Below are 23,608 nucleotides of genomic sequence, written 5' to 3'. Positions count from 1 at the left end.
CAAAGATTCAATTTTCAAATTTAAGCTGGTAGAATCGAACTGAAATCATCCATCGAAGCATACTAATTTGGCAAATATTACTTATCACTTTAAACTTTATCTAATAATTTTATCATTTTTGTTTTATTTCTGCGAACTTTGATAATCAGCGCCTATGATTCATAAATATTTTTATGTGTTTAGACGCAAACATGAAATATATAAGAAAAAATCAATATTTACGCGCGTAAAAAGCGACAATCAGCCTTAAGTTGTTAGCAAACTTAAATGGTCAATTAAACATAATTTACAATTGTGTGTTACTTAAAATGTATCCAAGGGTGGGTCATCGCTGGTAGCAAGTGACGAGTTACAATTGGCGTTTGAGCTTCTTATACGTTGGATCATACATTGTTGGCATGTCTAAAGAATGTTGTTCAAGATTCAAAATTATTAAACTGTGGTATAACGCGCTTTGCAATGCACTAAAAACAGAGAGGAAAGTTAATTATTGTTGTTATCTGGAGAAGCAAAGAAAAGAAAACATTTCAAACTGTTCGCTTACCGATAAATTCTGAAACAGGATCGTTGTCGCCTTCACCACGCATTGTGCCAGTAATTTCTTCATTTTCCACCATAGGCAGAAACAATTGCACGAACTCAGGCGAATAGGGTGGCGTTATCGTCTCAAGCACTTCCGTTACAAAATAGCGTATCAGCGATATGTCTGTATCACCCTTAGCACAACATTGCTTAATGTATTTCACTACCGGCACTACACAGCCGCGCGTCAACAAATTAACCATGCGATCCAATAACATTTTCTTCATTTCCAACTGCACCAAAATCTCTAACTCATCTTGTTTCGACTCGAATAGACGTATGAGTAGCCGTAAAATTTGTTGATGCAACGTAGGATGAACAGCAGCCACTTCATCGAGTATTGCCAAGTGGGTGGGGCAACTGTCGGTGGACAGTTTGAAGTAAGACGGTTCTGTGACAGTGTTTTCAATCCAACGTATAACGCCAACGCCAACAACTGGGTATCTGAAAATTTTCAATAAAGTTTGTATATGCAGATTTTTTTTTTCAAATAATTACACTTTACTTAATGCAATTGTATAGCGTTTGTAACTCAGCAATCAGCTCTGTGGAACCTTTGTTGACATTGCAAATGGCGTGAACTTTCTCGATTGCTTGTATGGTGCTCTTCAGTTCGTCTTTGTTGAGCACACGTTCGGTCATAGGACGTTTCTTAGCCGGCGTGTCCACTACAGAAGCAGCATATGCCAACAAATGGATATATTTGGACTTGTGCTCAGGATTGATTTTCACCCCTGCCTTGAATAATGAATCCACAAGCAGTTCGAGGAATTGTGGATTGCGTATTAAATCGATTGGTGGCGGATCTGCAGCGGAATAATTACGAAATAGTACTGTAATATCTGCTGGATTGAGTGTGTTGCGGGAGAGCATAGAGGAGAGTGCCTGGCATGCTTGCGGATAGGCAGCCGAACCGTTAAGCGCCATTGTGATGGGTGTCACATTTTGATTACTAAACAAAGAAAAATTTTATAAAATAAAGAAAACATTATATTATACAAAAAGCAAGCATTGGAATTTGCTGCTTAGTTCTATGCTCGATTAGAGCAATTTAAAAGATCCGTGATTTTATCATTTCCTACATTTGTAAAATATTTCTTTTATAAACTCACTTTTGTAGCGCATACTTAGTGATCTCCTGAGACAGACGTTTCATATTAAAGCCTCCTTTCGGCTCCTGACTTAGCACTTGTATTAGTACTTGGGAGTAGACGTAGGTATGCTGACCGTGACATACCATGCGTGCACATTCTTGTATGGAACTCTGTATATCTTCGGGATTGTTTAAAAATTTTGTAATCGATGTCTTTAATACGCGCGAAAACACTTCAATTTGCTGTGCTGCAGTTGAAATCGATGTGATTTCGCTTTGAAAGCCGGCGTCCGAGATAAGTTTGATGGTAAAATTCAACATCAAACAGTCGGGATATTCTTCCGCTAAGCGATAGATTAGTGAGCGCCAAGTATGATGGTCGATCATTTCTGTCAACCAATCGGGCGTTTCACCTTCCTCTGTAAAGATGGTATCGGCCTTTTTCGGATCGAAAGTTTTCAGTATCATGTCTTTCAAATGATTCTCGACCATAGCTTGCACATCGGTAACTTTAACCCCAGCAAGTATAAGCCATTCAGCGAGAAGATTAGCCATTTGTGCCACGGCTTTATAGTTTTCAGAAAGCATAGTGATGACTTCTTCGGGTGAGCCGCCAGATTGAAAGTAGCGCTTAAGTTGGGTAAAAATTCCAGGTTCCATGATATAATCAGGCGTAAGGAACTTTTCCAAACACTCTTGAATGGTTTCTTGTGGGTTATCCTCGGGCATTTCCTATATTAATTAAAAAAGAGTACCATTCAATGTTGTTTAACACAAAAACAATCAAAAGAATCACCTCATCTTCACCGGGTGGTTTTTGACGTCCTTGCCAACCTGCATCCTCGTATTCCATTTCCATTTTGAGCGAAAACTGATGTGTTTTTCTTTATATAAAATGATTTTTTTAAAAATACTACACTTTGGTTATTGTAAACAATAACATTCGTCTATTTCCACAATCTAAAATGCCACGAAGGAGTGAGGAAAAGGAATGCCAAAATGATACGTGGCAGCATTGCCAGATCGAGGGTAAAAGAAAGATGTAATACTGCGTTTCCACCAAATATAAACTCTGAGGTTGCAAGGCTTGTGTTTGAGAAAATTGTCTACCGTTTCATAAACGTGTTTAATGGAAATTTTGAAATTTGTTTAGTTTTAACCATACTTGTGAATGTATATCTAAACTTCAGACGCCGGCAGCCAATTAAAATGTCTCAATATTGACAAGCTGCAAATTAATTATTGCCAAAAGAGAAAAATTACCTAAAAACCACTCTAACCGTCTTTAATATTAAAATACATGCAAACCCAACACGCTGTAAAATATAAAAGAAAAATAAATAATTGGCGCGTACACTTCTGTTAGGTGTTTGGCCGAGCTCCTCCTCCTATTTGTGGTGTGCGTCTTGATGTTGTTCCACAAATGGAGGGACCTACAGTTTCAAGCCGACTCCGAACGGCAGATATTTTTATGAGGAGCTTTTTCATGGCAGAAATACACTCGGAGGTTTGCCATTGCCTGCCGAGGGGCGACCGCTATTAGAAAAATGTTTTTATTAAGTTTACTTTCACCGAGATTCGAACCAACGACCTCTCTGTGAATTCCGAATGGTAATCACGCACCAACCCATTCGGCTAGGTCCCTCCATTTGTGGACCAACATCAAGACGCACACCACAAATAGGAGGAGGAGCTCGGCCAAACACTTAACTGAAGTGTACGCGCCAATTATTTTTTTTTTTGTAATAAAATGCAAATGATTAAGCAACGCAATAAATCAGATACGGAAGCCATTCATTTTGGACAAAGTATTAAGTAATAATTACAACAAGTAGTCAATGTGGCAAAAGCCTTGCCGATCAGTGTTAGTATTAAATCTAGGCTTATCCCGTTACCCTTTTCAATTACGGACTAAGGAATTTAGTTCAAAACATGAGATAATCTGTCATATGTGAGCATAACATAACGAAAATATCCCATTGCTACATACGTTGTTATTGCTGTTGTTGTTAGGGACACGATATCGAATGTAAAGTATCGATCATGTACTCATGAGTAGTATCAAAAGAAAAGCATCGTACTCATTAAAATATCGGAACGTAAGTATCGATGTTGCAAGGTATCGAGTATTTATTTATTTGCGCCAAATCTATTTTTTTACATTATTTTTAAATATCCCACTCCTCCTCCGTACAATCCCCTAGGAACAGCAGCTTGTCAAGCCTTTTCGGTGAAAGTCAGTTGCGAGTTTTTGTCACAGTACTCCTAGCTTTAGAGAACAAACGTTCAGAGGGCACAGATGTCGCAGAAATTCCCAAATACTTTTTTGCCATGTTGTATAGTTTTGGATATACCACTTTCATGTCATCCCATTTTTTTAAAGGGTCGATAGAGAGCGGCGAAACCTGGACAGAAAGGTACCGACTTAATTCGTCATTATTTGTAACGTCCATTGCAGAACATGATTTTTTATGCAGCTTCTCTGTGTGCGCCAACTTCTTATAGTGACTCCAAAAATCGTATGCTGATTCTATGGAAGAATCACTTTAATTTTCGCTCGAGTGAACACTTGAACTGGATGTTATATATTGTCTTAGTAACTTAATTGATTTCGCACAAGCTAACTTGTCTTTAAAAGCGATATTTTTGAATCTCGGATCCAGTTAACAAGAAATTGAAATTGAGTAATTTTCTTCAATGCATCCGAATCGGCGTTCTATTTGTTTAATCATTTCCCTTTTTACCGCATGTAGTACTGTCATATCTGCCGTTTTTATTAAGTTTTCTTTCACCGAGATTCGAACCAACGACCTCTCTGTGAATTCCGAATGGTAATCACGCACCAACCCATTCGGCTAGGTCCCTCCATTTGTGGAACAACATCAAGACGCACACCACAAATAGGAGGAGGAGCTCGGCCAAACACCTAACAGAAGTGTACGCGCCAATTATTTATTTATTTATTTTAGTACTGTCATATCATCGTAGTCCTCACCTACAGGCACATATACATCATTAATCTGCGCCTTCAGGCAATTCACAATCGGTATAATTTTGCTTATAGTCACATATCGTTCACCCGACAGCTCTTTGGTAACATATTGTAGTGGTTTCAAAATACTCATCAATGTTTTAATATTTTGAATTTCTAAAGCTGAGAGTGTGGGCGGTGCTTTAACATTCAACATTAAGACTTGATGTACTAAAGACGTTAGCTTAATAAATCTCTGGAGCATATAATAAACGGAATTCCACCGTGTCTTTACATCCAAAATCAGTTTAAGAGGTTGAGAGCGAGCTTGCTTTTCTCGTAACGCATCGCTGGCAATTACACTGTTCTTGCAGTATTTGACAATGTCACGCACTTTGCTTATTAATAAATTGAAGTCATTAACTGACATTGCAGATTCAGCGATGATATTTAGTGTATGGCAGAGCAAGGCAAGTGATGGTTTTTCCCAAGAAAAATTGTTGTATATGTGACTCACATATATTTTCCGCATAGATGTCATTTTCGGCATCAAATGGTGTATAAGCTTTTACAAATTTTTCCAAAGCAAATTTTTTTAATAAAATTGTTGCTGGTTGCGGCTCAGTTTCATGTCTTGATGGACTCAGCAGATCAAGATCTCTTGTAAAAGTGGTTTGTTGTTTTCCAGTTTCTGTTGCACTAAAAAAATATAAAACATAACATAATTTGTTTTGAACACATACAGTACTATCTCGATAATCCGGACACCCTTAATGTTAGGGGTCGTCCGGATTATGGGGGTGCCCGGATTATAGATGATTTTTGTTTTTCAACTAAACGTTGTTTTTTTGAAATGAACATAACGCAATTCAGATATATGTATGTACATAAATAGTTTTATTAAATACAGTACAATCATACTTACATAATAATATGTACATCTGCACATAATCAAACATTTTTTTTAGTTAGTATGTACTATTTCATTTCACATTTAGTCGCGAATTTTCTAATGGCATCACGTTTCTTTTTTATGTCAAAAACAGTAGATTTGTTGACACCAAATTCTGTTTCAAACCATCTTAATGATTTTCCTTTATCAAGGAGATCTAAAATTTCACATTTTTTCTGAAGAGTAAGGGTTTTATGCCTTGTCATGTCGGTCTCCTTGCCGCGGGGATGAGGCTTAAGTGGCGAGTTAACCCCATTCTATGGAGATTAACTTACCACGAACTAAGAGGGCAGCTCCATATAGGAATTGGGTATCCACTCAACCGCGGAATGGCGGAATTGGTGGCCACCCAAGTACTATGTGGAGAGTACCGTACCGACAACCTGGCAGGAGGTATAAAATGCATTTTCTTACAATGTGGAGGCTTAACAAGGATCTTTCTGCACGAGGTAACCCACTTCTGGGAAATCCTCCCGTCGAGCAATCGACGGCTCGGGCATCGGATGTGCAGGCCCGAACCCCACACTCCCCTATGACCGGAACTGACACCCAGGGTTCCGGAGGAAGCGAACTACTAGTGGTGAAACATGGCACATTGGCTATGCCAATGGAGAGCCGAGTGAGTGTGAGTGATACACCGCCGTCGAAACGATCTGAAGCAACTGAACAAGTTGTGGAGGATGTGGAGATGGCGGACAATCTCTCAGTAGACTCAGACGGATCTCTGGTACCGAGTAAGTCTTTGACAACGGTTAAACCTGGTGCGAATCAGGTAAGTACCGGTAAAAAGACCGAAGTTATTGGAGATTCGAACGCAGGTGTTGGTCTAACCGCAAGGCAGATCAAACGAAGGAGACAGAAGGCGAGGCAAGCCGAAGCACTAGCTAAGGCAAGGACTCAAGCTCCGTCAACTTCGACACCTGTAACGGAAACGGGAAAGCGTGGCAGAACAGAGGATTCCTCTGTAGCGCTGCGCTCTTCTGGAAACGAAACGGGGTCTGTGCCAACGACCGGGAAGAGGAGAAAGGCAAAGAAGAGGAAAGTCGAGAGACGGAATTCGGAAATGCCTGCATCCTCGACCCAATCCAAGGCAGACAAACCTTGGCCTGACAAGGCAGAGGCTAAGGGACCTCAAATGTCGAATGACACTCTTCCGTCAACGTCTGGCGAATCATTCGCGAGAATGGCAGCAAAGGCAATGAGGAGATACATACCGACAAACAAGATGGTCTACTGTCCAAAGGGCAACAAGACTATCTTGACAGCTATCTTTGGAAAGCTATCGGTGAGTCGAAAGACGCGCCGACGTTCGAGGGGAAAAGCGTGGTAGACGGCATCGTAAAGGTGCACTGTTCCAATGCTTTTTCCCGAGAATGGCTAGAAAAAGTTATAGCAAAGATTCCAGCCTGCGAAAACAGCAAGTTTATTCTTGTTGAGAGTAGCAAAGAAAGGCTGGTACGAGCGAGTGTCTGGATTCCGGGTCCTTCCTGTAATTCAGCAGAACTCCTCAAACGCATCCGTGTTCAGAATAAGGATCTTGACACGACTCTCTGGAGAGTATACTCGTGCACCAGGCAGAAATCCGCTACCACTTCGGAGGCGGGTTCCCACCTGGTACTGGGTATCGATCTTGGGTCCCTCAAGGTGCTTAAGTCGAAGTACGGTTGCCGTCCTCACCTACATCTGGGGCGGATCCAGTTCCGCGTCCAGGATAAGGTGGAGGACAAAGCGTAAATATACTCAGTCTCATGACTGAAGTAATATTTACACAGATTAATCTGCAGCATAGCAAAGCGTCTACGGCTCTCTTGTGCCGTAGGCATGCAAAACTGCAAACAAACCCACACATAATACTTATACAAGAACCATGGGTATGTCACAAGCGTATCTGTGGTCTAAGTGCTATGTCGTGGGGACAAATACTTCATTGTGAAGGGAATGTGAGACCGCGAGCATGTATTATCATGCCGAGGTTGATCGAACACACGATGTTAAAAGAGCTATGCTCTGGAGATTTCGTTGCTGCAAAAATAAAGTACTGGAAAAGTGGGAACAGTGTCGAAGCTATCATAGTTTCGGCCTACCTACCCTATGACTCTGTGCAGCCACCTCCTTCGAGGGAGCTAAGAGAAGTGGTCAAGTACGCAGAATCCAATAATCTGGGGCTAATAGTGGGCTGTGACGCAAATTCACAGAACATTGTGTGGGGAAGCAGCAAATGCAACCCCAGAGGTCTCAAGTTACTGGATTTTATCCTGTCATCCGATTTGGTCATCCAAAACACTGGTAACAAACCAACTTTTGTGACCAGAAGGAGACAAGAGGTGATTGATTTAACACTTACCAATAGGTCAGTTGGAAACCAAATCAACCGATGGCGAGTTTTGGAAGAGGACTCTCTTTCTGATCATCGTCTTATCGAATTCCGACTGGGAATTGACACAATATCAATACCTTCCGGTAGGAATCCTCGAAATGTGGACTGGGACAGGTATGGTGAGCTTGTAACAGAGCGATTACCAAACCTGAAAAAACTCAAATCAGCAGAAATGATTGAAGATGCTACTAAGAAATTAGAAGGTACTTTGATTTGAGTTGATTGCTTTGAGGAACTGTGTCCACTCAGGCAAAGCAGACAGGGGAAAGCGGTTCCTTGGTGGAACCCTGAACTGTCGAAGCTTCGTGTACGGTCCAGGAAACTTCTTAATAAGGCCTTGAAGACCAAAACAGAAGAGGACTGGGCCAATCATCGACTTACACAGAGAGAATATAAGAAAAAAGTACGGCAAGCCAAACTTGAATCCTATAGAAATTTCTGCAGTAACGTCGAAGAAATGAGGGAAACAGCGAGACTTTGTAAGGTCCTTCATTTAGACCGCTCAGTAAGGCTGGATTCCATTCGAAAACCTGATGGTTCATACACCATTTCCAAATCGGAAACGTTTAATGCTCTACTCGAAACCCATTTTCCGGGTAGTAGAACTCTCTCTGAAGCTGAGAGTGGCAGGAACAATGACGGTGGCAACGGTGGAACCTCTAGGTACAGCTGGTATATTGCTAGTCGGATAGTGACAAGGGAATCGATAAGGTTTTCCTTATCTTCCTTTGACAACTTTAAGTCCCCTGGACCTGACGGAATATATCCAGTAATGCTTAAAAAAGGAGGAGACAGGCTGATTGAGGCCCTGAAAAGGATCTTCACAGCCTGTCTTGCATTTGGTTATATACCATCCCAATGGCGACGCGTAAGAGTAGTATTTATTCCAAAACCAGGAAAAGATGACTATTCCCTAGCAAAAAGTTTCAGACCAATCAGTTTGACATCGTTCATGTTGAAAAGTCTGGAACGAGTGGTGGAGAAACATATTCGAGTGGGGGTATTGCCGAGAAGTCCACTTAGTAGAAATCAACACGCTTACCAGAGTGGAAAATCATGTGAATCAGCCTTACACGATCTTGTTAGCAAGATTGAAGCTGGGCTGGAAGCTGACGAATACACAATGGGCGTGTTCGTGGACATTGAGGGGGCTTTTGATAATGCCACTTTCGGCTCGATATGTTCTTCTGCCGAACGACACGGAGTTAATCAAGCCATTATAAAATGGATATACTCCATGCTCTCTGAGAGGCTGTTAACCGCTGGTGGGAGCGACGACGAGCAAATCACAGCCAGGGCCAAGCAAGGATGTCCCCAAGGGGGTGTTCTTTCTCCGCTGCTGTGGTGCTTCGTCGTAGACTCCCTATTAGCGGAGATACAGGAACTCGGCTTTCACGTCCAAGCATATGCGGACGACGTCTGTGCGCTAACATCGGATAAATCCTTAAGGAGGCTTTGCACGAAAGTGCAGAGTATCCTTGACAAAATCGATGATTGGTGCATGAGACAAGGTCTTTCCGTTAATCCGAACAAAACAACCATAGTCTTGTTTACGAGAAAACGGAAATTGGATGGACTCAGTCTTCCAACACTGAAAGGTGTGACAATTGGTCTTTCCAACGAAGTTAAATATCTAGGAGTAATCTTGGATAAGAAGCTGACCTGGGAGACACACGTTTCACTGAAGGTGAATCGTGCATTGAAGATTTTTCAGCAATGCCGTAGAGCCTTTGGCAAAACTTGGGGTCTGAAACCTGCTGTGGTCCTATGGATATACACGGCACTTATCAGACCAATCATCACTTACGCTTCTGTGGTCTGGTGGCGACGGGGCATGGTTAAGTCCACAATCCGGGAACTATACAGGCTGCAAAGAAGTGTATGTTTATGCATCACGGGTGCCATGAGTACAACCTCTGGTGATGCCCTAAATGCTATGCTTAATCTGCTCCCCCTGGATCTTAAGATACAACAGGAAGCAATAAAAGCAATGTGTAGACTCCATAAATATGGTTTCTGGCACGAAGATGGAACTTCGGGACACAGAGAAATCTTTAAGTTGCTGTCGGAGCAGTATCCACTGTTTTTGGCACCTAAAGATGACCTGATACCCACAGTTTCGTTCGGAAGGAAATTTGATGTCAGATTTCCATTGCGTGAGCAATGGAGCAATCCAGAATGCATGCAGGGAGGTTTGACGGATATTTTCTTTACCGATGGGTCCAAGACTGAAATAGGGTCTGGAGCCGGATGGTACTTAAACGATAGTAATAAGTATCACTATGCTATGGGGGGAATGGCAACTGTTTTTCAAACAGAAGTTTTTGCCATCCTAAAAGTAGCCGAATGGATAATCGAGAGGAGATGGAGCGGGAAACAGATTGGAGTCTTCAGTGACAGTCAGGCTGCATTGAAGGCCCTGGAGAACGCGAAGCAAACCTCGAAGATTGTTCAAGAATGTAAGAAGAAGCTTAATTCTGTCGCAAGACAAAACGGGCTTGTACTTATATGGGTTCTGGGACACTCCGGTGTTCAAAGAAACGAAATTGCCGATGAATTGGCCAACCGTGAATCAGCGGTTCCCCCACAAGAGCCAGAGCCAATAATCGGAATCAGTCCCGCAGGAATCAAGAACTGGATCAACGATTATGTAGGCAATCTACATAAAGAGCGATGGTCCGGTCTAGAACGCTGCAGAACTGCAAAGTGTTTTGTGACAAGTCCGAACAGAAAACTGTCAAACTTTCTACTAAAACTTAGAAGGAAAGACATTCGGTTGATGGTCGGCATCATTACAGGACACAACCCATGGGGTCAGCATATGACCACCATTGGAATCATCGAGGACCCGGTATGCCTGTCCTGCTTGGAGGAGGCGGATAGCACTGAGCACTTTCTCTGTGAGTGTCCTGCCTTTGCTAGAGCGCGACTACGGGTATTGGGTTCCGATGTCATGGGAATGAGTAATATTCGTTCTCTAAAACTGGAGGATATTTACAGATTCGCCAAAGAATCTGGAAAATTCTCACAGGACTAACTATCTCTATCTCTGTCTCTATTCTTTCCTATCTCTTTCTCTGATACTTTTCTCCCTCCCTCCTTAACTATCTACCCCCTTTCCAGAGCTTTAAATACAATGGGCTTTTTAGCCTGAGTGTTTTAGGAGCCACCAAATCTCCTGGTGCTCCTTGGCTCGACCTCTTCAAATTCAATTCAATTCAATTCAAAGGGTTTTATGAGCCCCTTTATTAAATTTTCCACTGCTCATAATAATAATGTCCACTCAATTCAGTTTGTCACTAAAGAATAAACACAACGCGTGATTTATGCTGTTGCATTTCGTATACATATATTGTTGTTAAAGTACTGCTATTTTACGAAAAACTCACAAAGCAAACTAAAAATTAAAATACATATGTATGTACATATTGCGAAGCAAATTTGAAAAATGTCCGGATTATAGAGTAAAAAATGTTAAACTGTCCGAATTATGCAGTTGTCCGGATTATAGATGTGACCGGACTACCGCGTGTCCGGATTATCGAGATAGTACTGTATGTACCATGAGGCAACAATATACATACATCGCATCGGGGTGGCTCTTTATATGCTTACGCATGTTTGAGGTGTTTCCTGATGATTTGATAGTTTTGAAGCAAGTCTTGCACCTCACCTCGACGTTGGATAGTTTGGTAAAATATTCCCAAACATTGCTTCGGCTTGGCGGCATTCTTCTAACGACACAAATTTCAATAAAGTGCACATAATAATAGCTTTAATACTTACTTTAACTTTAAATCAAATTTACTTAATTGATAGTTAACTTTTTTCCTGCCGTTTATGAAGTGGCGTCGCAAATTGAGTGGCGTGGTTCACGTAGTCCCGCATAATTTTTTACTCGATACCGCTCCAGAGATACTTGTTAAGTACAAATATCGAAACAAAAGTATCAAGTATAAGATATCGGTATCAATAACAAATATACTCGATACCAATAAGTATCGATATTTTTTCTCGTCCCTAGTTGTTGTAGCAATGTAAACAATCTCATACATGTACGCGCATGCTACTGGAATGACAATCATTACTGACCGGATATAAATCCGGGTCATTCCGGTAACGAGGAACCGACTGTCATGGGAATAGTGCTGTCACAATGGGTCTGTTCCATTTGTTGCGGCAACGAATTTGCCTTACAGCAAAATAGATTATTTATATTTGAGACGCAGGCGCCTCAAACGTGGCACACGCCATGCCAGAAAACACAAAAATTGACAATTTTCTACTATTGCCGTACGGCAAGCGCGGCGAAAATGACAACTGACGGGACACAAACGTCCCAATGCACGTGCTAGGTCAGTAAGTCGAAAAACGACAATTATAGATCTACTGAGTGTTCATTACGGGTGGGACAATGTTTTCCCCAGGACATTTTCTCAATTCCTAGAAATAATTTCTTTATTTATACAAGAGGACATACTATTTAGATCACTAATAATAACTTTTCATGGTTAAATATTTTTTCCCCTTAAAAAAATCCGTATTGAAAGGGTTAAAGAAAAACAATTTCGTATAGTGCAAATTTTTTTCGATGGCGTTTTTTATTGTTTCAAATTTAAATGAATTGAGTGAATTCAAATGCACCCTTATTTTTTCGATAAAAGCTAGAAAGAGTAGAGAAAAGGCTAGGCTTAACAAAGTTGTCCTTCAAAATGAATGTTCGTCCAGATCTCGAAGGTATAGTCGCACACATGAGTAGCATAAATTCTATGAAAACCCATTTTCGCTTCAATAAACATTAATTTTATAATATATTTCACAATCAACAAAACAACACGAGATGTGGTTTCCCGAAAAAAACTTCTCCTGTTTTTTTTGTTTATATGCAGCAATACTATCATTGTGGCTTTACGGCTTTACACGTCACGCCCGTCAAATATGTTGCCGCAACGGAATTTTTGTTCTTTGTGACAGCTCTAGAACGTCTATATATGTAAGTCGAGTGGCTTGTCAAGAATTGCCGCGTGCAAACAGTATTAAGTTTGAATAAATCGGATTCATATCCGGTTAAAGAGCATTAAACTAAAATATTTGCCAAAAACAAATGGGGAATATTTGATGCAGTAACAACAATAGCTGAACTACCTCCTTTGCATTATTCCGTCGCTCATGCTTTTTTATACTCGTGCCCATATGTTCAGAATCGTTATAATTTTGTTCAGATAAAGGTTGCATGTAACCACATAAAGGAATCGATAAAAATTTAAACGATTTAGCTGTGTTTGTTCGTGAGCACGGAAATTGAATATCGGTGAAATCGATTAAAATTTAATCACTTAGGGGGCGTCCATAAATTACGTGAGATGTTTAAGGGGGGGAAGGGGTCGAGTCAAATCTCATCTAATCTTACGTTGGGGAGAGGGGGGTCTCGGCAAATATCACGCAATTTTTTTCTGATTGAAACAAAAAAATTGTACATGCTTAAGATTTAATCTCAAGCGTAATCGTAGTATGATTAAGATCATTCACTAATTCGTTCAAAAGAAAATAATTTCATTCATACTTCGACGTTATACATTACTACTGTCAAACCACCATATTTGTTTTATACCAAATAGCTCAATTTAATCTGAATTTGCGGTACAGTGTAGCCCGTCGGTTGTTTTCGCGCCACTATGAGCCGAACGCCCTATCACTCAGGTTGACGTTTGACAATTCCGGACTTTAAAGAACATGACGGAAAATCATTTGCTCCATTTCTAATACGCGTACCGATTCAACCGCTGAATGCCTTCATCAGCACGCCTATTGATCTCTATTGCCCAAGTATACGTGATGATTTAGAGAAAATATGCTGCAGTACATGCGGTATTTACTTCGCATCTATCACAAGAGCTGCAGAGCACAGGAGAGCAGCTCACATTGCACCAGCTAAGCAAGCGCGTATGTTCCGCAAAGTGCGACCCTCACGGATTGTCACAAGACGAGCTAATGAGTTACTGTGCGCAAGCGTCAACGGCTTAGAGTGGCTAGATTAGAATGAAGTTGAAGGAGCACATGATTTTACTGAAAATCATATGGACATGTTGGTCCCAATAGTCTCTCTTGAAACCGCGCATGATTCTCCATGGACTGAATTAGAGTAGATATTATTTTTTTAATCGCAGTACTTACGATTTAAGTCTTCTATTGTTAAATTTTTATTACACTTATAACTCTCAGCAATATTGATTACTAGTCTTAACTAGTCGTAAATAAAAGCACGAAGCAATTTTTTTTTCTTTTTACAATAACAATCCAACGCGCTTACATAAGAAACCCACATTTTGAAAAATCTCACGTGAGATTGGGGGATGGGGGAGGGGGTTGAATAAAATCTCACGACATCTCACCAGGGGGGGAGGGAGGGTCAGGAAATTGAAAAAAACACCTCACGTAATTTATGGACGCCCCCTTATATCCCCATATAACGGTAATTTAAAAAAAGCGATAACGTCCGAATTTGGTACACATATTGCTCATTGCCTCATTTAGATTCGAATTAAATATAATATTTAAGTCGTATACAATATAGAATTATTGCGCATGACTTTTTACATATATATGTATATATAATTGGCGCGTCCACCCCAATGAGTGTTGTTCCACAAAAAGAGGGACCTACAGTTTTTTTAAGCCGACTGCGAATTGCAAATATTTTTTATGAGCTTTTTCATGAAATACTCTCGGAGGTTTGCCAATGCTTGCCGAAGGGCGACCGCTATTAGAAACAACTTTTTCTTCTTTTTTGTTTTTTTTTTTGGTATTTTACCGAGGAGAACCTACGTTCACACCAACCCATTCGACTACGGCGGACGCATTCCCATGGCAGCCGGTTCTACGTTACCGGAATGACTCGGGTTTTTCCCGACCAAGGGCTGCCGCCCCAGTAAACTAGCCCTGTCTAGTGAACCACTTATCATCAACCACCTTTTCACATGCCCCATCAAACCTAACACCCCCCTCCCAACTTGTCGCAACAGCACGTTTCCTGGGTCTACCGTTAAATGAGTTAGACGAAGACGACTGGTACTACATCGCACTGACAGGGTTTAGTAAGCTGCTACAAAAAAAAAAAAAAAAAAAAACTACGGCGGACGCTACATTTATACATATTTTTACAAAATTAAAAATTTATACATTTTTTTGTATCTCAAAGGTATTGTTTTATTTCATTTTTTTATAAAATTACTTTAAAAGTATTTGGCATCAAGAATTTATTACTTTAGATTCATTATGATATTTGTGAAAAATCAAATATGCGTTTCTTTTTTTCTTTACTTCCCGTATTTGTTTCACCTCTAGTCTTCTTTTCAAATCTGGCAAGACAGTGGATCTTAGCATAAAATTAAAATATGCTACTTTTAAGTCGTTTTGTATTTAAACATAAGTTCATGCATATGTCTTGTGTCTACCAATTACTGACAATATTTACACAATAAAAAAATTCAAAGAATATTATAAACCAAACTTCAAAAATGTAAAAATAAGTAATGAAGTGAAATAAATAAACTATAAACTAAAACCATTGTACACGCTTTTGCACGAAAGTCACGTTCATAAGTAAGCAAACACACCCACTTGCTGCTCATTCACCAGCGTGACTTTCAAGGAGATTGACTTTTTGTATATGTCCTAAAACTGACTAGAATACAATATTTAGGTGTCCATTTCTAATAAAATGTTTTTAAATAAAAATAATAATAGTAAAATTAATTACAAGGATTAAAATCGATGGAGTTGATTTCATCTTTTCGAAAAAAGGTCGCTGTGTTGCATTTGGTTTTTTTTTGCAGTTTTCAAACCGCATCCTTACGAGCATCTGTAACGTCTTTTAGTTTCCCAAGAAAGCCACGGATACTTGCTTTCTTAGTTGTTCTTTTTGCTTTCCTTAGCTTCACCTTCCTTTGCTTGACCACGCCCTAATATCTTGGCTAAGCTATCCCAGATTCCACCGAAGAAAATGGCACAAAACAAATTTTCAAATGGCAAGAAAGGATCATGTATACCCAAAAGAATAGAAGACAGTTTGAAGTACACAAGGAAGATGACAATGCCGAAATAAACCAGGGCATGCGGTGCTGATATCCAGTCAGTCTTTTTGTCCAGCACGAATATGATTGAAGACAACAATGAAGCTTTTGTATAGCTGAAAAGAAATATTTACAAAAATTGTCGCATTAAACACAATTATTCATATCTTACAATGAAGGTTGCATGAATTCCATTGCTGTAGGGGTCCATGCGCCACGAATCAATCTCTCCAGTAGTTTAGTGAAGCCTGCACCATTGCCTTTTAAGGTGCCAATGATGATCATAATAATCCAAGCGTTTGGATATAGTTTTGCAGCATGTGAGACACCATCATATACTTTCTTAGCACGATAGATTTCTTTCATTGCACTGGCCACTACTTTGATTGGTAGGAATTTACCAATTTTATATCCAATATCAAAGGGCGTATAGAAAACCATATACCTAATTACATTGGATTCAGAGATTCTAAATAAAATATTTTGCGTATTTAAATGCTCCATAGGAACTCACCATACAACTGTGCCAACCATTAATTGCGGTGTGTTCTTTAGAGGGGCCAGAATGGGCTCACCAAGCAAGGCATTGGCTACCATACCTCCGGAGAATATTACTAGCATAGTGGAGAGCCAACAAGCAAGCGGATGTTTACGTGAGAATGATTGTGCGTTTGAACCTAAATCCTCTCGCACAGCCAGGGCAGCAAGCAGACTGTGCGCAATGTCGAAGTAAGGAAACATTTTCAGCTTTATGACCTGATTGGCCATATCCAAGAATGCTTCGGGATCCATCTTGTTGACAAACTGTAAAACAAATCCGTGTATGACTATTTTATTCGAAGATCAGTATTGTATTATATTTTATTTAAATCCACGTATGTTCATTTATGTACGCTAATAAATTTAAACCGGTCCCGGAAAAACTAAATTTGAAATGCCACGATTAGTTCAAATTCGATCTGAACCAAAAACTTTTAGGCGGCTCGCACAAATTTTGCTACGCCTCAATGCTGGGAAAACTCTAAAAATAGAATTTTCGGATCTTTTCTTTTTTAGAAAACTGGCACAGCACGCACGGCACCGTTACATAAGTTATATCTCCCAGGAGCAATGGTAAACAAACTTTATAAATGTTTAGAGTTCGTTTATCAACGATTTAAAAATTTTTTTTCTTTGAAAATGATAATTTTAGCTCATAAATGAACTTTACTTTTTCTCCTTCTTCAATCGTTCACGTTATTCCGCTCCGAGCCAATTCACAACACAAAAAATAAAAACACAACACACAACAGAGCTGGTGATTCCAGACCGCTCACACCACCAGTACTGCCAGCTTTATAAAAAAAATGTACTTTACAACACTCATTTCGTTTACAATGTGGATTTTATTTGCCTATTTGCCATCTCGTTTCCACATGTAAAATAGCTGTCAAAATGAACGGCGAAAAAAATTGCGGCGAAAAGTCCCTTCAAGAACGCGTCTGTTTTGCACGGCAAGAAAACTGCGCTACTTTTCCCTACTAAAATTTAACTATCTGTTTGGGAAAATGTTAAATAAAACGGCATAATCTATAGTAAACATTATTAAGTAATACACGTGAAGTACACACGTATACATAGCACAAAAGCAAAAGTGTTGTAACCGGATAATAAGTGTAAGTAGATTTGTGAATTGGAATGGCGGTTTTTTACTGAATAGTCACCAAAAATAGTTTTACTGATTACAGTTTGTGCCATTGTGCAAAAATTGGGAAAAATGGAGTCTTTATTCGATCAACTGAAATCAGAGCCGCCGATAAACTTAAAAAATGTCGGAGTTGGCAAACAAGATGATACAAACAAGGCTCCAAAACGGTCACCTTCACCTGTATCATTTAAAGATTTGCCAACGCCAAATAAAATAAAAAAGGCAGTGGAAAAACGTATAGAAAATTCAGTGGGGCGACGAGAATCTATGCCGCCACCGGCAACAAATTTTGTTGCGAAAAATGTAAGCAAAAGCCGCAGTCTGTCACCACCAAAAGGCGTATTTGTTAAACCATTTAAAGTGCTTTTAGAAAGAAAGAAAGTAGAGGAAATGTTAGATGGTAAGAGTCACAAACTTAGTAAAACATCAAAGGCATCAACACCATTAAAACGCCAGAGTCAGGAAGTCCGTGTAACGTCAGCAATAAAAAACGGCGAAAAATCACCAAAGAAGGCAACACCCACGAAGGCTCAGCAAAAATTGTTTGACCCTGCAGTACTTGTTAAGGCGCAACAGTTAACTGAACTTAAGGTGAAGCGCTGTAAAGTGCGTTTGCTGCGGCAGGATTTAACAAAGCTCCAACGTGAATTTCATGCAAAAAGGAAAGCGCAAAAGAAAAACAAAATATCAAATAAACAGCTATCTGGTAAAAATCGTACAAGCAATAGTCCGTTGCCTTTAGAAAAAAACTCTCCTCCTAAACGTAGCCGACCACAATCTGAAGCAAAAGATTCGAAACAATCTGGATTTTTTATAAAATTAAATGCACTTACAAGATCGCCAAAATCAAAAGCAAAAGTTGAGAAGTCAATAAAAGAAAAAAAATTGCCGCAAAAGCTAAGTGCAGGGTCTATTGCAAAAAGAGTTAATGCTGCTGCCGCGATTTCAAGTACCAAGCCAACGAAATTTACAAGAACTCAGTTAATAAAGATGTATGGCAAGCGTGTATTCTGCTCACGTATTAAAATTGAACGCTGTACACATCCTATGATGTTAATTTTCGAATCCAATGCCCGCGCTCGACGACTCCAAGCGAAGCGCTCTAAATCAAAAAATTTATCTGTGTCTTTTCGTGAACAGGTTGAAATATTTGGCGACAGTAGTGATTCGGAAGAAACCGACTTTAGTCAAATGATTGAGAACGAAGTAGCAACCACATCTCAAGCAGCTCTAAAATCGTCTAATTCGGCAATTATTTCATTGACTGCTACGCCGGCGCGTCTTAAAAAAGTAGAAAATGGTAAAGTAGTCGATGATATTGAGTTAGATCCCTCTCTCTTTGTTGCCCCGGCTGTTTCTAGTACACCTTATCCATCACCTGGGCGAAAGAAGCGTGAAAAAAAATCATTCAGTCCACTAAAAGGTGATGGGTCGCCTAGTCCACGCAAGGAGCAGCTGAAATTGGCCAATGAGAAAATGCCGCCAAGTAGTTTACGGCGATTGACTGCTGATGAGGTGGACGAGGAGGATGATGAAGACGACGAGTGTGAATACATAGGTAAGTTTGGGCGAAATATAAATTGAATTGTCGTAAAAATATGTTGAAAATATATGTATATTTGTATTTATTTTAAAGTTCCAATCGAAATACCTGAACGACGCATATCACGGACCAGCTCAGCCAACGCAGTTGACGATGCCGTATCGGATAGGGAACAGCAAATACCGATTCACAATGAATTGCAATCGACACCAATAAATGCGGCAGATACAATTGATAATACATCTTCTGTGCAGGAATCTTCAGGCGAGAGTTTCGTATCGGCGGTGGAACAGCCGGTATTTCTAAAAGAAGCTACTGAAAATATTATAAATGGTTCATCCGCCAATAGTGCTGAGTCGATTGAAGCAATTAAAGACGTGGTGGTGGAAGCAAGAGAAAACGCTACTGACTCCGCCATAACTGAGATGCCCAAACTCACTCGCATTGATGCAGTCTCGCCTACGCAGTCATTAAACTCATTAAACGACATAGTAGACTCCCTTATGAATACTGTAAATGCTGAACGTGCCTCGGCCACCACCGAAACCACGAAAGCAGTTGATGAAGTGTTTAAAACGAACAACGGTGCTGAAGGTGACATAAATGACAGAAATGCGCCTGATGAACTTTCAATAGGCGAGTCAAAGTTGCGGGTTACCCTGGATGATGACATATCGTTGCAATTATTTGTTGACGGTGAGTTTTTGCTTGGAAGTGGAAAATATTCTGTGCAAGTATAAGTATACATAAGTTTAGTTAAAATTAGTATAAGTAATTCAAGTGTTATTGTTTAATTTTTTCGATTGGCACCAACGATTATAAAAATGATTATACTAAAACAAATTTAACTTTTCCAGAAGATACCACAGTGAAAGATAGTGAAATTGTAGATGGAATTGTACAGGAACGTATTGATGAGATTTCTAAAAATAAACAACTGAGCTCTCCCAATGAGGCATCTGCAAACCTCATGAGTTCGAACGTGTCAGCCGAATGATGATCTATTATATGAGCGTTAAATAGGTACTCTAACAAAACAAAAATTATGTTTTCTTTAAATATCGATGTTTTTTTCTTTTCAGCTTCGCTTTTCTCTACGCATAATGAAATTGTGCCGTGCAATTACGGCTCCTGATTTGTGAAGACCTAATTTTAAGTATATATTGGTTAATTTTTAGTTGAACCGTCGCATTAAAAGTCTAGCCACGACATTTTGTTATCTACCTAAGATTTTTATGGGCATTTGCAGTCGAACAATATTCACTTTTAAGTGCTTTATTCCTTTCATATATTGATAAAGAGCTAATATCAAGCAAACTGATTCGTATTTTACTTGTTTCCTGTTTATGTACATATATACATATGAAAAAAAACGAATATTAAAATTTGATTTAGTTGAAAGTTGCTTAAGTAATTTAATACGAAATTATTACATTACTTTATTGAAGTACAATTTGCAATACCATTTCCCAAAATAATCATCAAAACAGGTCTATGTTGAAAAAAGAAGGAAAATATCATTGGCTTCTCCATAAATATACGCTTTTGTAAACAAAAAGCTTAAATCATACTTTCCCCAAACACATTCAAATTTTACCACCATTAACTTGTAAGTTGATTTTATAAGAGTTTCATAATTAAAACTATGTCCGTACCGTGAATTGCTAAATAAATAATACCGACATAAAAGTTGTAGATTTATCGGTAAGGAAAAAGATTTTGTTAAAATATAAAATTTTACTATTTTTAGAAATTATTAGAACTCTTAATTAGAATAACAATTCTTTCATAAAAAAAACTGTAAAATATAGGTGCATGTCTTTAATTAATTTCCGATTTGTGTTTTAGATATTTCAGTCTGATTGATGTTCTATCGCACAACATATGGAGACTAATAGTAGATGAACTTCTACAGGGATACGTTGATAACATAATTATAGTGATTGCTCCTTGTGAGCATTAATTAGAACAAAAAAGTTGTGTGGTAGTGTTGGGCTCCCTATGAACCTATAAACAACAACTCATTACATTTCCTCGGAGAAGATCTCTACGGTAATGTGGACTGTTGGATGAAAATCCTAGGGCTGTAGTGTGTAGATTCTTGGATGGAAGTACACCATACTTGCAAAACCTGTTACCTATAGAGCAGTGGTCTGATTCTCAATAGTCAACTTGTCGAAAGTGAAATTGTTACTGTACCATCCGACGGTTGTGATGCACTTGGTCTTTGAATTACCACCGCTACATATGACTAGAGCAGATGCTGAAGCACCTGGAACTATGGGGAGTAGGATTTCTCACAAGGGTCTTCAATCTGTCCTTGGCCACTCTCATCTTCCCTGACAAGTGGAAAGCAGGGAGAGTGGTCCCACTACTGAAACCTGGGAAACCCGCCAACCAAGGGGAATCTTATCGTCGGATAACTCTCCTTTCCCCAGTAGTGAAGACACTTGAAGCCCTCCTACTCCCACTCTTCACGAAATACCTGGCCCCAGCCCCACATCAGCACGGTTTCCGACGAGCGCATAGCACCACCACTGCACTCACCGCCATAAACTCCCAGATAAATCGCGGGCTTAACCAAAACCGGCCCTCCGAGAGGACTGTCCTAGTAGCGTTAGACCTGAAAAATGCTTTCGACACAGTTAGCCATTCCACGCTACTAGATGATATTTATCAGTAGACACTCCCGCCAGGGCTGAAGAGGTAGTCCGCAAACTACCTGAGCGTTTGTCACTCGTCAGTGATTTTTCGAGATCAAAGGAAGATAAAGCAAGGTGTACCGCAGGGTGGTGTCCTTTCTCCCTTGCTGTTCAACTTCTACATCTCGAAGCTCCCCCAACCACCAGCGGGATTCTCCCTGGTCTCATACGCTAATGACTGCACGATAATGGCGTCGGGCAATGACAACGATGGTCTGTGTTCCAAAGTGAACAACTACTTCACCGACCTTTCTCGCTTTTTCACTGCGAGGAATCTCCAACTTTCCCCCACTAAGTCCACGGCGGCCACCTGGACAAAGGAGGTCAAGTTGTCCCTTAAGGTAAAAGTCGACGACACACCAATTCCGACGGTAAACAACCCCAAAATTTTGGGCGTAACCTTCGACAGTTTGCTCTCCTTTTCAGCGCACAAAATGCAATTGCCACTAAAGTCCAAAACCGCAACAAGGTCCTCAAATCGCTTGCCGGCAGCACTTGGGGCAAAGACAAAAAACTGTTGCTATCGCCATTTAAGGCAATTGGTCGGCCGGTTCTGAACTATGCAGCGCCTGTCTGGTCGCCTGGAACTAGTAACACGCAGTGGATAAAGCTACAGACATGCCAAAATACTGCCATTCGGACAGCGACCGGTTGCCTCCTGATGTCCCCTGTTCAACACCGACACAACGAGACACAAATGCTTCCAGTAATGGAGCATAACAAACTGCTCGGCAAGCAGTTCCTGCTGGGATGTTACCGCAGGTTTCACCCCTGCAGACACCTGCTTGAGCCTGAGTCGCCTCCCAGGCACGTCAGGAGACATCTCTTAAAATACGCCGACGAAATCCAGGACAAAACTGACCGAAATCTACTGGACTTGACAGTGTTTAGATAGTCAATAAACGACATTCACCGGGAGATCGTCACCACGTTCTCCCGTCCTGTGAATGCCGTAATCGGGGTCCAACCACCACCTGTAGCAGATGAAGAGCTCCAGCTTCCTGGTGAGACACGTGTAACACTGGCACAATTACGTTCTGGATATTGTAGTAGGTTAAACTCCTACTTATCCAGAATCGACCCCGACATACCAAACATATGTCCGGCATGTGAAGGCACCCCGTACGACACTAACCACCTTTTCACATGCCCCTTAAAACCGACTCATCTAATACCCGTCTCCCTCTGAACCTAACCCGTCGAAACAGCATGTTTCCTGGGCCTACCCTTAGATAAGCTAGACGAAGGTGACCGGTGACATGCGCGACACTGGCGGGGCTACTATTACTGTTAACAAACAAACAAACAAACTAGAGCAGACGATCAAACGCATAATTATAAGCTTTGTTAGGGGAAAAGGGTGTCATTCCATAGAGAACCACAGCCCCCTTGGCTTAACTTCCAGATATGACAGTAGTGAGCTCATCAGCGATGAGAGGAAATTCAAAATCTAATTACTATAAGACACGTTCGGGATTGAACAGGGAGTACCTCTGCTGATGAGGGAAAACTCCAGAAGTGTACCATTTACGTCACACAGAAAACCCTCGAAGGCAGGGGCGCCAAGGAAAGCTATCAGTGCCGATGAATAGTTTTGAAAGTATCTCCTAGGCGGCTGTGTATGTCATC

At 40.3% G+C, this 23,608-nt stretch overlaps 3 protein-coding genes across 5 annotated transcripts; 1 reads left to right on the top strand and 2 right to left on the bottom strand.

Moving 5' to 3' along the window:
• Positions 1–104: 104 nt before the first annotated feature.
• LOC128856565 (negative elongation factor D) lies at positions 105–2,653 on the bottom strand. Its single transcript, XM_054091872.1, has 5 exons — positions 2,472–2,653; positions 1,695–2,407; positions 1,088–1,534; positions 545–1,026; positions 105–464 (listed from the first exon to the last, which is right to left on the bottom strand). Exons 1-5 carry the CDS (start codon positions 2,532–2,534, stop codon positions 433–435), a joined length of 1,737 nt encoding a protein of 578 aa, XP_053947847.1. The 5' UTR covers positions 2,535–2,653; the 3' UTR covers positions 105–432.
• A 12,581-nt stretch (positions 2,654–15,234) lies between these two features.
• On the bottom strand, positions 15,235–17,368 carry LOC128858221 (trimeric intracellular cation channel type 1B.1). The gene is made up of 4 exons (XM_054094298.1): positions 17,258–17,368; positions 16,562–16,851; positions 16,220–16,492; positions 15,235–16,163 (listed from the first exon to the last, which is right to left on the bottom strand). The coding sequence occupies exons 2-4, from the start codon at positions 16,837–16,839 to the stop codon at positions 15,884–15,886; spliced, it is 831 nt and encodes a 276-aa protein (XP_053950273.1). The 5' UTR covers positions 16,840–16,851; positions 17,258–17,368; the 3' UTR covers positions 15,235–15,883.
• A 136-nt stretch (positions 17,369–17,504) lies between these two features.
• On the top strand, positions 17,505–21,087 carry LOC128858220 (uncharacterized). Of its 3 annotated transcripts, none has more exons than XM_054094296.1 (5): positions 17,505–17,702; positions 17,775–19,292; positions 19,371–19,973; positions 20,138–20,300; positions 20,360–21,087. In XM_054094296.1, exons 2-4 carry the CDS (start codon positions 17,804–17,806, stop codon positions 20,272–20,274), a joined length of 2,229 nt encoding a protein of 742 aa, XP_053950271.1. In that variant the 5' UTR covers positions 17,505–17,702; positions 17,775–17,803; the 3' UTR covers positions 20,275–20,300; positions 20,360–21,087. The 3 variants fall into 3 exon arrangements, with proteins under 3 accessions (XP_053950271.1, XP_053950269.1, XP_053950270.1); XM_054094294.1 differs by having other exon boundaries at positions 20,135–20,300; XM_054094295.1 differs by having other exon boundaries at positions 17,760–19,292; positions 20,135–20,300.
• Positions 21,088–23,608: the final 2,521 nt, after the last annotated feature.

The sequence above is a fragment of the Anastrepha ludens genome, chromosome 3 (assembly GCF_028408465.1).
Source record: "Anastrepha ludens isolate Willacy chromosome 3, idAnaLude1.1, whole genome shotgun sequence".
Taxonomy (NCBI): Eukaryota; Metazoa; Arthropoda; class Insecta; order Diptera; family Tephritidae; genus Anastrepha; species Anastrepha ludens.
Note: the sequence above shows the minus strand (reverse complement) of the source record. Positions and strands in the feature narration are given on the sequence as shown.